This window comes from Strix aluco, chromosome 7 (assembly GCF_031877795.1).
Source record: "Strix aluco isolate bStrAlu1 chromosome 7, bStrAlu1.hap1, whole genome shotgun sequence".
In the NCBI taxonomy this organism is placed as follows: Eukaryota; Metazoa; Chordata; class Aves; order Strigiformes; family Strigidae; genus Strix; species Strix aluco.
The window spans coordinates 3,858,865-3,872,864 of NC_133937.1; the positions used below are offsets into that span (position 1 = coordinate 3,858,865).

The following is a 14,000-nucleotide window of genomic DNA, read 5'->3' on the forward strand; positions in this document are numbered from 1 at the left end:
ATGAATGTGAGTCTGTACTGCAGTAGAGGTGGGTCTCTTTCAGACCTAACATTAGACTTACTCTCTTAAATGAGTGCTAATGACTCCTGCTCATGGTTTCATCTTAAATATTTCTTCCCTGATGTTGCTTGCAAATTTTTGTCTGTTTTCCTTCTGGAAGTGACTAAGATCAGTATTCATGACTTCTAATACTCTATTTGGGTATTTACATTGAAATTCTGTTCCTTCCCCAAGAATTCTACACTGATGATGGGAGAGGTAGGGAGAAGAGAAATAAGGAGGAAGTTATTTGAATGCATTTTTGATTACATTTCCGAGCGGTTGCCTTGATGTTCGACTTTTACCAGAAATGTGTCTTCTGTGAAGCCGCAGGGAAAACTCTATATAAAAGAACCCATCTTCCAAGAAGGATTTTTAGGGAATTTCCAAGACACTCTCTCTCTCTTAATCAAAGTCATAATGGTTTGCACCTTTAAAATGCTATTTAAGTAAGGCAAAGTCATGATGTTCTTCTGCTGGCTTCAGTCCGTATAAGCAGTGTCTGAAACTTAGAGTTGCCTTGCTCATGTAAATATCTCCACCCTGATTTGCGTGCCTATTACTCCTAATGACCAAATTTGGGTGACTTGCTGTCCAGAGAAGATACGACTACTCTGCTTCTATCCCAAATTTGAGAAATGCCTTGAATTTTCTGCTAGAATAGTGCATCTACTCCAAATTCAGAAACACAGTTTCTAAGTCAAGTATCCTATATAACAACGTCCTTCTTTTCTACTTTTATGTATTGCTTATGTAGCTTCCATCTGTGTTTTCCCTCAAATGATTATTTGGGTTCTTCTTTCCTTTTTTTCTTTTCCTGTGGCCCCCTCCTTCCCACACATGTGCACTCCCCTTTAAAACTTGCTTGGAATTGCGGGTTGCACTGTGACTATGTTCACCTTATATACGCTTGTGAAGCTGATGCCACTGAGTTTTATGAAGGAGACTGACAGTTAGGAGAGGAAACAAATAACCAAACAAGTGCAAATACGTTGCTGGGGTGTTTGGAGGCAGAAAGTTACTTGGTAAAGTACCATCACGTTGGACAGTGGGTTCAAACACTTTTCAACAGGTTGTATTGCTGATGCTGTTTCCTCCACCTGCTCTCATTTGTTAAAGCTTCAGCAGCATATTGTTTTAGGTGAAATTTAATTGAGGTGCCCGACACTGTAGGTTTTAGCAATACAAGCTTGGCCTTTCCATCTCTTCTCAGCTTACAGTGGTGATGGGTGCTCTTTGAAAGTGGCTTTAACTTTAGCCACTTTAGAGTTCAGTTGATTGGACAGCAGTCTGGGGAGACTGAGTGGGGATTAAGTGGATTACATATTAATATAACTGCTTGCTGCAGCTAGATGTTGTTTATGTGCTGACTCTTCAGTCATCATTTACTTGCAGTTTGCTAAGTTCATGGGGTAGACGATGCCAGAGGCTTAGCGTTACACACAGCTATCTCTGTGGCACAAAAATCATGCTTGTTCCTCATCAGTGACATCTCAAAAGCTGAATGCTCATCTGCAGAACTGGTGAGGGGACTTCTCTGTGCACTTCTACGTGCTTTCTGAAAGTGGCTGTGTCTGCAAGTAGCACGCTCTTCCTTCTCTTTCAGGAGACGTACGCTGGCAGGATGGGAAAGTCTCTGGGACTGTGTACAGTGGTGAAGAGAAGCTCACCCGTCTGCTAGTGAAGGTAGAGTGCAAGCAGTCTAACTTTGCATCTTTGAAGATATCCTTAGCGTCTTCAGGGTGACCAGAAACCCCTCAACACTGTTCCAGCATCATTCAAAATAAATAGGGAAGATCTGAAAGTAAGACTGCCCAACTATGAAGACAGAGCCTAGGGTTAAATGTAGGTGGAAGGGGAATTATTAGCAAAGCATTTGGGCGGTGTAAAGCTGGCTAAGTGACAGTCCCTGTGAAAACACTGTGTAGAGATAACTGGGATCCAACCAGATGAGATAAAGTTGCTGGTTACAAGCAAACTGGAAACTGGTACTGACCTTCAAATTCAGGGAGTGGTAGGAGGCATAAAATTGCCATAGATCAGCTTCAGCAAGCTCCCCCCACAGATGTGCCTTTGCTGCAGGCTGGAGTGAAAGCATCCATGGCTGTCCTGTTACTTGGGAGGCTGGAACAGCTTCACTGAGCAAAACTGAATTCCTCTTGGTTTAAGCAAAAAAGAAGTTTGTAAAATGTTTTTTGGCGTTCCTGTGCAGTCCGAATCTTACAACAATGGAGCACTGGCATGCTTCAGTGGTGTCTTTGTTAGGTCTGTTTACCTACTCAGGAAGTTTTCCCTTTGAGAAGGTTGGAAAAATAACCTAAACAGCCCAAAGGTCTGTTTTCAAATATATCTGCTTCAAGAGGTATTTTGCTAGAAAGGGAAGTCTAGCCTTCTTGCTCCTGGGAACAGCTTTTATAACAGCTGTAATGAGCTCTGTTTGGTGGTTGCTATTGCTGTTTTCTTCTACGCGTTAACATTTTCTTTGCCACTTCTGGGGAAACATAAAGCTCAGTGCAGCCTTTCTAGAGGGGCCTCAGCTTGGATTGAGTGTTGTGGAAACATTCCCCCTGTTTGTGCTGATTATTTGCTGGTTTATTCTTCTGTATTTCTTTTAACATCCCTGCAGTCGCTTTTTGATCTCAACTGCAGGAGGTCGGAACTGGCCTGTTCCAGCCTTATCCTGTGAGTCCACGGTTGCAGAATGAGCATGAAATACTGGTTTCCACAGCTGCTTTTGTTGTGGTGGGCATTTGTGCTTTTCTAGCTGCTTCAAAATTCCCCTAAACTTGAAAACTAGTTCTGCAAAGTAAATTTTTTGGCCTGTTTTGTGTAAAGTAATCACAGGGTGCATATTGTGTTCCTTTTAAAAAATAGCCAAATGATTAAACTTGTCTTTACAACAAGAAATATTGCTACGTTATAAAATCACTCCAGAGACCAGAATACCCTAGAAAAACAAATTATTTCTTTTTTTTTTTTTTTTACCCCTCACCCAGAGTTTCCCAGCTTGTGGTGTTTACTTGCAGCAGGAGTTAAGTCCAGGTTGATCTGCAGTATTGTTATGGCTAAATGAAGATAATTTGCTTATACAGTGTGTATGGTGAGTTCCCAAATCTGTGCTGATAATCTAGTGTTTCATCTGCAAGACTAACTTTCTGTCTTTGTTTTCTGAAGGTATATGAAGAGTTTGCCTGGAGTAATCCTCTCCATCCTGATATATTCCCTGGTTTGAGGAAGATGGAAGCAGAAGTAGTGAGGATTGCCTGTACACTCTTCCACGGGGGCCCCAACTCTTGTGGTGCTGTAAGTAGCCTGTCTCCAAGTGTCCCCTGAACATTTTGGATATTTCTGACTTTAAGTGCAAAGGTACCTTCTGCTATCCAGCTGAGACTGAGGTCAAGCTCATTCTGGTATACGCCATGTTAATGTAGCTATGTGGAAGACTGTTGCTAATTGCTCTTCTTGCTGAAGCTTTATGAGAGACAATTTAACTCAGGGACGTAGTTCTCTAGACAAGACCATTTACTTCAGTTTTTTTCTCACTCTTAAATGATACAGGCTTGATGGCAGTTGGAAAAGTGAATCAGTGTAATATAGCCTGGCTGGTTGTCAGTGGGGGATGGCAAACCAAGCGGTGTCACTTTGAGTAGCTCCCCTCAGTTTTAATCTCTGAACTGGAAATCTGTGAGCCTGCCAGAATGCTAAGATTGAGGACGAGGCCAGCTGGCTGGCTGGCTAGTCACCAACAAGCAGCTTGAAGTGTTGGTGATCAAGCAGGCATGGCACGTACTGTCATCTGTCCAGCTGGAAAGCTGTCTTTCCAGGCTTGTGTGGCCTTCCAGTGTACTACGGTGGAAACCGATTTTAAAGCCTCGATGGAGTGTCTAGCAAGAGTCCAGATTCTTAAACCGATGCTTTCAGAGTTGGTCAAAGAGCAGAAGATGTGAAGTTGCGTGGTGAACTATTGTTGTAAAAATGAGCCATGGCTGCTTACGCTCCTCTCTCTTGCTTTTACCATTTTGGTAAGGATCCTGAATTCCTTAGGCCAAATTACCTCTCTGTTTACATGGTGCGAAGGACAGTGAGGTCTTGTCTCCTAGCATGGGGGTCAGGTGTGGCTGGGATACAAACAGGCTGCTTAATAACTTGTGAAGAAGTAGCTCCATTTGTGAGAAGAATCAGATGAGGCTTTTCAGAGACAGGGCGGGAGGTGATTGCTGTCTGTAAATACAATAGGCAGGGCTGAAGATCACTGTGGGAAGGCAGTGTTGACACAAGAGCTTATGAGGTGAACTGGCCTTGAATGCGCTTAATCTGACAGTTGGATGCTTGGTTGCATTATGGAGGTAAGTACTGGAGTAGCCTTGCAGTAGGTGTAGTTGGGACCAAACTCCAACGGGATGGAAGATAAAACTTGACTGTGCAGTGTCTGGGAGTATAAGACGTGATTGCCTTTGATAGCAGGAGGTTGCACCCTGTGACCTGACTTGTCTTTTCGGGACTGTATTCCTTGTGCCATCTTCAAGTTTAGAGAAGGAACGTGCCTCTTTGCTTATAAAAAGCATTTAACCTCGCCTCATCTCCTTCTTGGTTTGCAGTGCTGAGAACACTGGTGAGATTATCCCTGGAGTGGGGAAGAGGCTGGGTCTAAAGCTGTTGAAACTCAGCTTTATCAACAGTTGAGATGTCAATTGATGCAACAGTCAGATAGCTCCATGGCACTTATCGTATGCTTGGAGAACTTTGCTTGCTGAAGCCTGCAACGTGTGTGTTCAGTTTTTGTTACGTAAAATGTATTGTAAAAGTGTCAACCTTGTCCCTGTGTGCTCTTTCACTGAAATTTAAAAGTAGAATTGCCTAAGAGGAGTTCAGAATGGGTAAAAAAATGCTCCAAAACAATAAGACAGTGATCACAGCCAATGTGAGACCTCCGCAGATGCTCTCTGGGGAATCCTGCTTTTCCCTCTGTCTCCTCTCTTCTGAGGATTGTGCCACAAAACTGTGGCTAAGGTTCAAACAGAAGCAAAGCAAACGGGGAAGCATGGAACCGGCTGTGGAGTTACGTTCTAGCTGATTGAACAGTCAAATTTGCAGGATGAGAGGGAGTGTGGAAAAGTTGATTGGCCGGAAACAGAAGATTAATTGCATCCCTGTAATTATCTTGTCCAAACGAGTCTCTCCAGTGGACTTTTTGTCTTCCTCCCATGTTGCTCTTCCTGACTGTGAAGCGTCCAGAGTTGCTAATCATTGATGGAGACGTGTGGGTGGATATATAGAGGGCACAGGCTCTTTAAGTAGTTGGGCTCAAAGACTTCCTTATTTTCTTCTCCCCAAAACACAAATTAACATTTCAGAAGTATTTCTGTAGGCTTGGACAGTTACAAAGTCATTTAAAAAGAGCATTTTTTCAAACTGATGCTGTGTTTTCTGTCTCTGGAAGGCCCTCCTGTAGCTGGTTGCTCAGACAGCCGCAGTTATGCTTCAGTAACTGGTGAGGCTGTAAAACAGAGAGATGGCTAAACCAGGGAGGGTGCAAGGCTGAGAGTTATATTTATCTTTAAATTGATCTGTTCAGGAGATGCTGATGCCCTTTTCTACTGAGAAGGCTTCTGGCTTAACTCAGTTCAACTTTTGCAGTGTTGAAAACTAAAACAAATGCTTTTTTTTTTTTTTTTCTGAATTTCATCACTGCTATCTATGAGAAGCAGTGTGTCTCAGTGCCAGGTCCCTGTCCACTGGATTTACTAACCTGATTTGAGCAACTGGGACTGCTTGTCCAATTTTGGTGCCTGGTGAAGGTCCCTGAAGGCAGATTGGTGGAGCTTGTTGGGGTTTCTGGAGAGTTGTCGTCATGGCCATGCTATGTGGAAAACACCAAAATTTTCTGTCTGTGCTTCTCAGTGAGGCAATTTCACTTCCTTTGTGCTCTGATTTACACAACATGTTGCAGAACAGCGCTTTTTGGGGCTAATACTCTGCTGCTCAGTCTGGGAAAAGCAGCCCAGTGACACGTTTGTGCTGTTCCCAGGGGATCAGCCTGGGGATCCCTACACGGTCCTGCCCAGTGTCATGTGGACATCGTCCTAAGCAGGATCTCTGGAGAGCAGTCCCCTGCTTCCTCTTTGAAGGTTTTCCCTCTGTTTAATAAATGCTAAAATGAAACATGTCTTTTTAGATTTCTGAATGTTGAATCAGATGAGGAGCTTGCATTATTTACAGAAGTTGCCTTTGTTTGAGACCTGGGGGCTGTAATTTTCCTTAGTTTAAACATGGGCATAAAAGCACTAACAATGCCCTTGTGGTGGGGGGTGTGCAGGCATGCCATTTGCCTTAAATTGCACTGAGAGATGTTTCAGGTTTTTAAACAGTTTTTAAAAGTAATCATTTTCAGCAGTGGATGGATGCTTCCTATTTCTCACTAATTACTACTTTTGTTCTTACTTTTAATCGTGTTACTCAAGAGCAAAGAGACAGGAATTGGTGATTTTTGGCTCCCAGGAGTTTCTAATCACATTCTTGCAATGATTTGGAAGGACTAATTAAGCTCAGCACATAGAGGAGGAATGGGGGAGTTTGTTCTTGTCTGATGTGTGCATGTGTTCCTGTTCACAAGGTGCTTTGTTTTGCATTGCTGACTCTGTGGATTTCCCCTCTAATTTGGGAGAAACCACCGCTTTTATGCAAGCTTCAATGATTTTCCTTCTTTCAGTAGTTTTTTGAACTTTAAAAACAAAGGGCAGCTTTGAAGTGCAGGAGAAAATTGTGTGTGGGGGGTGCACGCGTGTGTGTTGGACGTCAATCTCTATGAATTCTTCTTTGCACTTACTCTGCAGCTGAGGACAGGAGAGGAGGCAAAACAGCAGATGCAAACCTAAGCTTCCTGTAGAAACCATCTTGTCTCTTCCCCTCAAATTCTGGGTCTTCCAAACTTTGTTGTAGTGCTGGCTGAACATCTGAAGTAGGACTTTAACAGCGAAATATGAGTGATGTGTCTTGGGGGGCTTAAACTCTGCAGATCTGTCAGATTTTATCTGTAGTGATGAGTGTGTCACCTTGAGGGAGACAGCTAGTGGAATTTACAACCTACAGGTTTACAGGGGTTTTATGTGAGTCTGCCACTACGTTATGACTGTAGTGGATTGTGGTATATTTTTACTCTAATGCTGCCTTAGAAATAAATTGTAGTTTGCTTTTTTATTCATGGGGTAGTTCAGCTCAGTGAAACTTTTGGTCAGCTTTGTCTCTAGGGTCTGAATGGATGTGTTTCCTGAGGTGAAAGTGCAAGCCAAACATTAGAGACCAAAACCAAAGTAGTTCTTTTCTGTCTGACAGTTTGACAGTGACATGCAAGTGGCATGGCTAAAGAGATCCTAGAATAGGGACTATACCTCTTACTGCTGTTTTAATATTGAGGTTCCAGAGCACTAGGGTTTGGAGGGAGGGGACAATAGAAGGGATATGCTGAGTTTAGAAAGCAGGAGGGATATTTTTTCCCTGCACTTTCTCCTTTCCCCTCCCATTTGGAAAATAATAAATAAATCAAGAACAAAAAAGTCTGTTTGCTTGCCTTTTTTCACGCACTTTGCCTGGCTTTTGAAGATAGTGCAGGGTTGGAAAGCTGCTTAAAACAATGCCTGCTTCCAGCCCCTTTTCCCCATGACACTGTTTGAGCCTGTGAACTTTCATTTAGAGGAGAGGAAAAAATATTTGTGTGAGCCATTGGCCGGTGCTGAATCACTGTGTGTTGGCCAGCTGCCGGCAGGCTGCAGGCGGTGGGGAAGTTGTATCCTGTGACAGTGATTCAAGCCCTGGCTATAGCAGAGTTTGCTGTTGATAGCTGAGCTGACAAAGCCTCCTGTAAAGGAGCGAACTCCCTCTGCAGGTATAAACCGCGTGGACCAAAAGGGTTTTTGCTCTTGTAGCTGCCCTATGCTAAAGGTGCTGCTGTAGATCAAGCTGCTCTGGTGCATCTCTGTGACAGATACTCGTGTTGGTACTGATGTGCCGACTGTGGGCCAATTAAGCAAGCTGATCTGGCTGAAATTCAGCTTTTTGGGTGGATTGTCAGCTGCCTGAACAAGCTTTCTGTGTGGTCATCTGCATGCCAGCCTTGGTGCCTGAGAGAAGTATCTGTCCTGGATGCTGTTCCATAACCTGCATCTGACCAGCTGCTGAAAAGTGTTGACTCTGACCTACTGAAAACTGCGTGTGGCTCAGCCTTTCCATGCAGGTGATAAGCCAGACTTTGAAGAAAGATTTGTCATATGTTAAGGGGAAGATGTTGGTGTTTTGGTGGAAAGATCAAAACTGAAATAAGACTGTACAGAAGCTGCTCTTTGAAGAGCAGATTATTTAGATGAGAGTAGAGGTAGGGACTTCTTGCTCAACAAGGGGTAGGCCTGGTGGCACAAAGTGTTGGCGGTGTTCAGTAATGTGAATCCCGAGATTCCCAAATCATGTGTAGCAAAGTTTTCACAATCTTTGCAGTATTGTAAGCAATGTTGCAAGCGGTGTTACAAGTATCCAATAATCCCATTCCTCTTCTCCCACCCAGCAGTAGGAAGGCAATCCATGTTACACCAGCTGTTTTTTTTCCCCAAAGGTAATAGCTGACAACTTAACAGATCATTTCATAGGAAGGTTGAGAAGTGAATGACACAGCCCATAAAACGCTTGGGACATTATGTTCCTGCTACCATCTATTTGCTTCACAATAAATGCAATGATTTCTTTATCCAGTATGAAGCTCTGTTAGGCTTTATCTGTGACAGCTGTTGCTTTTAAACTACCAAAAAAGCAGAAATTGTCTGTGGTGTGACAGTCACTTCCACGCTGCCTGTGGCAGCAGCTGCTGCTAACTTGGATCATGTTAGGAACAAATGTGTCAGGCTGTTTTATGTGCCTGTGAACTTTGTTCCTTATCTCTTGTACTTAATGTTTAGTCACTGTCATACAGTCACACTTCTTTGCATTTTGCAAACTATGTCAGCTGGGAAAAAACAAAGAAAAACGCAGGCTAGCAGATGTCATAAGGCATGCAAATGTGATTGCATCCTTTTTATGTTTATTGTTTTGGAGGAAGAGGTTAAAAGGGGAAATCACAGTTGGTTCAGCAGATCTGAGGATCAAAATTAGTCCTCCAGAAGCGCTATGAGTAGCTTTTGGTTCCTCTCTTTCACCTGCACTTCTGTGTATCTGTCCCAGGTATCCCCTATCCTCAAGTTACAGCTCTCACAGCATAGCAGTTGGTCAGTCCTTCAGGCTACTTGAAAAACGAACCTTGCGGTTTACTAGGTTAAAATTTTACTTTGGAAGGTTTGTGCCCACACACTTTTTCTGTCCCCTGCATGTCAGAACTCAAAAGGGCTGGCTGACAACAGACAGCCCTCCCACTTGAGGAGTTTCTTCCTGTAAATAGTTTAATTTATTTATTTGCAACAGCTCTCGAGTTCTAGTATGCAGCAGTAAACTTGATCGAACAGCTTGTGCATTTACCTTCCTCTCTTCCACCTCCTGATGCAAACCCCCTTGTTCTGCTGTGGACAGGGTGAAGAGGGCTGGGCCAGCACAGGTAGTGGGTTGTGTGAGTACTGAGGGACTTGCTGGGGATAGTGATGCAGAAATTCTTCCTGGTGTAGAACTTCTTGGGTCCTTGAGGACTTACAGACTCTGGCCTGGTGTTGACCAGACCTAGCCTGGCCTCTGCAGAGAGAAGGTGGGAGAGAGCTCTGTGCTCCGCAGGCTCCAGGTTCTGGGAAGGTTTTGTATCTCGGGTGATGCCAACCCTGAGTTGGCTCTGTGCCTCAGCGTGGCACCGCTCCAGACCCTGCTGGGCTTGAGTTGACTTAATACAGAATCAACTTTGTTGTTTCCATGTACGTGGTTTAATTAATCTGTAATCCAGATAAACAATCCCCAGGTAATCAAGACCTAAGTATGTACCAGTAGTTTTGTGAGGTGTGGTTGCGTGTGCCAGCTAGTGACTGTGCAGTATGGTCCCCTCTTGTTAGGATTTTGAGTTGAATATTTTTTTTTTCTCTCTTCCCCCCCCCCCCCCCGCCCAATAGAGGAGTTGACATCTACTTAGATGTACACTTCCAAGCGGAATGTTAGAAAGCTACCCTGAGCTGCTCAGTGGCTTCTGCTGCCCTTGAAAACCTGAGTTGTCCTGTGCATCTCTTGCCTCTGAAACATCTCTGGGCAGGGATGCTGCCACAGCATCCTTCTTTTTTTCCTTTTCTCTTCTGTAACATCCATGTAAGTGGTTGTTTTTCTTGTTTGCTTCTTTTCTTCACGACAGATGACATCTGGGGGAACTGAGAGCATTCTGATGGCCTGCAAGGCGTACCGAGACCTGGCTTACGAGAGAGGCATCAAACAGCCAGAAATGTGAGCAGTAGCTCTGCAGCTTGGTTTTTGCTTTGGGGGCTTGTGGAATTTACTGTTCCTCTGAGTTGAGGTGGCTGCTAGACCTCAATAATCCTTCAGAGCTCATTACCACCTCCTCCTTGTCCACCTGTGTCTGAAGGAGAGAAACCTGGGTCGAAAGAAGTGCTGCAAAAGCATAGGAACCTTTAAAGCAGCCTGGGAGGCATGAATGTTGCTGGGGGGCTGTGGTAGCTATGCTGTGCAGATGTATTTTGGCAATACCTGTGTGCTGCTCTAGACAGAGCTTGCTCTTATCAGCTTTGGGCCCCTCTCGAGCACAGATTGTCAGGCCCTTTGAAGTGTTTAAGGGTTTTGATTTATTCAGATCAAAGAGGGTTTAGCCTGAAAACTCTGGGACTAAAGTTGGGGCTGGCTGGATCTGAAATGAGAAATTGTGCTAATCATTACCCTGCTAATAGAGGATTTGCTCTAATACGCTTCTTTTTTCTAGACGGTGCATCAAAAATATTTCTCTGGTTAATTGCTTACAAGGGGAAAATATAAAAAGAGTTGAAATGCTGTGGTGTTCATCTTCTGCTGAATTCCTGCGGTTCTTTTCTTCCCTGTCTAACATTTTTGCATGCTGTTAAAGGCCCTGATAAAGATACGGTGCCTCAGAGAACAAGGTTAATTAAGGCTGTTCAGCCACTGCCATTAGAGATGGGAGACAGCAAATGTTAAGTTCATTTGGTGTATTTATGCTGCTCCTTCCCTTTTGTATTGTCTCATACACCCCTCACAGGGAGGGTGGCTGATTGGAAAGGGAACAATATCGTTTGATATGACAAAAAATTAGCTTTCTTGGGAATTCTAGTCCCTGGTTCACAGAAGACCATGCAGTCAGATAGAATTATTTTAATCTTGGGTTGTTCAAGATCAAGTGTCCATCACTTTAGTTCAGAACAGCATGTGGCCTCTATTCTATCCCAGATTGTGTTTTTCCCAACTTCCTTCTTCTTTCCGTCTGTATGATTTTTGACTAGTTGAAACATGCAATTGGCCTGTTTGTGACCTGTCTGTTACACAGAAATAGCTACAGGTTGAATTTTTTTGCTCTTTCTCCTCCTGTTCATGGTAAGGCTTAGGTGCTGCCTGGGTTGACATATGCAATCTGTTCCTTTTCTAGGTTGGTCCCGGTGAGTGCTCACGCAGCGTTTGATAAGGCAGCACACTACTTTGGACTGAAGTTGATTCACATACCATTGACCAAGGCTATGGAAGTGGATGTTCAGGTATCTCTTCAGGCAGCACAGCACTCTTTCTGTGGGAAATTGGCATTGTACAGCAAATAGCAGGAAATTTATCTATCCAGGTAGCAAGTCAGCGCACAGAGAGAGATGAATGCTTCCTGGGAATAAGGAAAAACGACAGGAGTAAGTGCCTGTCAATTGGAGATAAGGTTTTGTTTGAAATAATTGGATATAAACCATTCCTTTGTCCTGTGTGACTAATTTAGAATCAAATAATTTATGTGTTTCAGAAATAGCCCCGGATTTCAGATGAGGGTGAACAAAAGCGTTCTAGTATTTTCAAGTGCATGAGTTAAATGACTCAGTTGGTGTCTGCTGATGCTTGTAGCTCATAGCTTTGCTTTCTGTAGGCTTTTGTGTGGTGGTTTTTAAGACCAGACACTGCATGTTTTCACTTTTTATCTTTTTTGGTAGGATGGCACTTGGTAAATGGAATGTGAGCATCTTCTCTCTTTAAATCTTCAGGCAATGAGGAGATCTATCTCGAAGAACACAGCTATGCTGGTCTGTTCCGCTCCCCAGTTCCCCCATGGAATTATGGACCCAATTGAAGAGGTGGCAGAGGTAGGGGTGCCTCTGGGACTTCTGGGTGCTGTAGTGATAAAACCAGCATGTCCTTCTGGATGAGAAGAGCAGAGGCGTTCCAGGATGCCAACTGGTGCCTCTGGTGGGGGGAGCAGACTGGTTGGGAGGGTATTACAGTCCTCAAATCAGGTGTTAGCTAACAGCAGGGTGTGTAGGACACAACTGGGAAGTCAGGAGGAACATGGGTCCTTTTTTTTTTTTTTTTTTTTTATGCCCTGTAACTGCTGTGAGAAGGTGGACTTTAAATATCAGAAGTTACCTCTGGGCATTATCATAAAGCTGTTTGCACGAGACTGGATTTTAGACATGAGCTAGTGCATGTGGTGTGTCATAGCAAGGCAAAGCAGCAAGTCTTTTGCTCATGCTTTGTCTCTGAACTCTCAGGTCTGTGTCGTAAATTTCTATAACTGAGGGTGTGTATCGTGTATGTGACTTAGAGCTCTGCTGCACCCACTGCGAGACCAACCGGAAGGGCTCATTCTTTGATACCTGAAAGGAAATAACAGCAAAATAATCCACCTGGTAAAAAGACTTTGATTTAGGACCTACTGGTTGTAGCAAGCTTGGTGCAGAAGTCTGAGGAATGTGTGGAGGGGAGTAGGAGTCAAAGGGCTGGGATCTTACTTTTCAAACACGCCTCTCGATTTTCCTCTCTGTGCTCCAGTTAACTTATTTTGTCTGTAATGAACCAGGGCCTCTTGACTTTCTTTTCATTTGGATCATGCCCTTACACTTTGTTGCAGATACTCCTTTCAGACCGTATTGTCACATCTCTTTGGCAAATACAGCAAACTGCCAAAATGCGGTTGTTTTTCCTCTCACGGGCAATCTTCACATGTGGAAGGCAGAGAAGGCATCCCACAAGCAGCCAGCCCTTCCATATCTCCTGTCCTCAACGGCTTGAGAGTGCATGATGCTCCAGAACGGTCCAGGAAACATTTAATTGTGAAATGCAGAGTACCTTTTGGTGACTGGAGTTTGGGTGCCCCAACGACAATTTTCTTGCCTGGTTGCGTGTTACTTACCAGAATCTCTTATTCTCACGCAGCTTGCGGTGAGGTACAAAATCCCCTTCCATGTCGACGCCTGCCTGGGTGGTTTTCTTATTGCTTTCATGGACAAGGCAGGGTTCCCTCTAAAGCGTCCGTTTGACTTCCGTGTAAAAGGTGTGACCAGCATTTCTGCTGATACCCACAAGGTAAGAAGGGGGGTGAAAGGTCTTCCAGTGCTTTCATTTTTGGGAAGTGATTCCTGATGCCGTCCCTGCCTTTGGCCATTTCTGCTCTGCTAACTGGAGGAGTGCTGAAGCGTGGGGGTAGGGGCTGCTCTATTTGGATGCTTTGTGCAATGCACCAAAGTACGGGCAAATGGGATCTTGGTGACTGCATGCAGTGAGTGCTTGAATGTGGTCCTGTGCCCTCTTGCTGCTTTTTAATGCTTTCTGTGCCCCTTGCAGTATGGCTATGCTCCCAAGGGTTCCTCAGTGGTGCTGTACAGCGACAAGAAGTACAGGAGCTACCAGTTCTTTATAGCACCTGACTGGCAAGGGGGTATATACGCCTCACCCTCCGTGGCGGGCTCCCGGCCTGGCGGAATCATAGCTGCATGCTGGGCAACTCTGATGCACATAGGAGAATCGGGCTACGTTGAGGCTACGAAGAGGATCATTAAAACGGCTCGTTTCCTCGAATCAGAGTA

At 44.2% G+C, this 14,000-nt stretch overlaps 1 protein-coding gene across 1 annotated transcript in view; it reads left to right on the plus strand.

The window, feature by feature from the left end:
• SGPL1 (sphingosine-1-phosphate lyase 1) overlaps nucleotides 1-14,000 on the plus strand; it is a 32,151-nt gene that overhangs the window by 13,044 nt on the left and 5,107 nt on the right. The window contains exons 5-11 of the mRNA XM_074830227.1: nucleotides 1,646-1,725; nucleotides 3,214-3,342; nucleotides 10,340-10,428; nucleotides 11,594-11,699; nucleotides 12,183-12,281; nucleotides 13,351-13,500; nucleotides 13,759-13,997. Coding sequence (XP_074686328.1) covers nucleotides 1,646-1,725; nucleotides 3,214-3,342; nucleotides 10,340-10,428; nucleotides 11,594-11,699; nucleotides 12,183-12,281; nucleotides 13,351-13,500; nucleotides 13,759-13,997 — 892 coding nt within the window. The remainder of the gene's footprint in view (nucleotides 1-1,645; nucleotides 1,726-3,213; nucleotides 3,343-10,339; nucleotides 10,429-11,593; nucleotides 11,700-12,182; nucleotides 12,282-13,350; nucleotides 13,501-13,758; nucleotides 13,998-14,000) is intronic.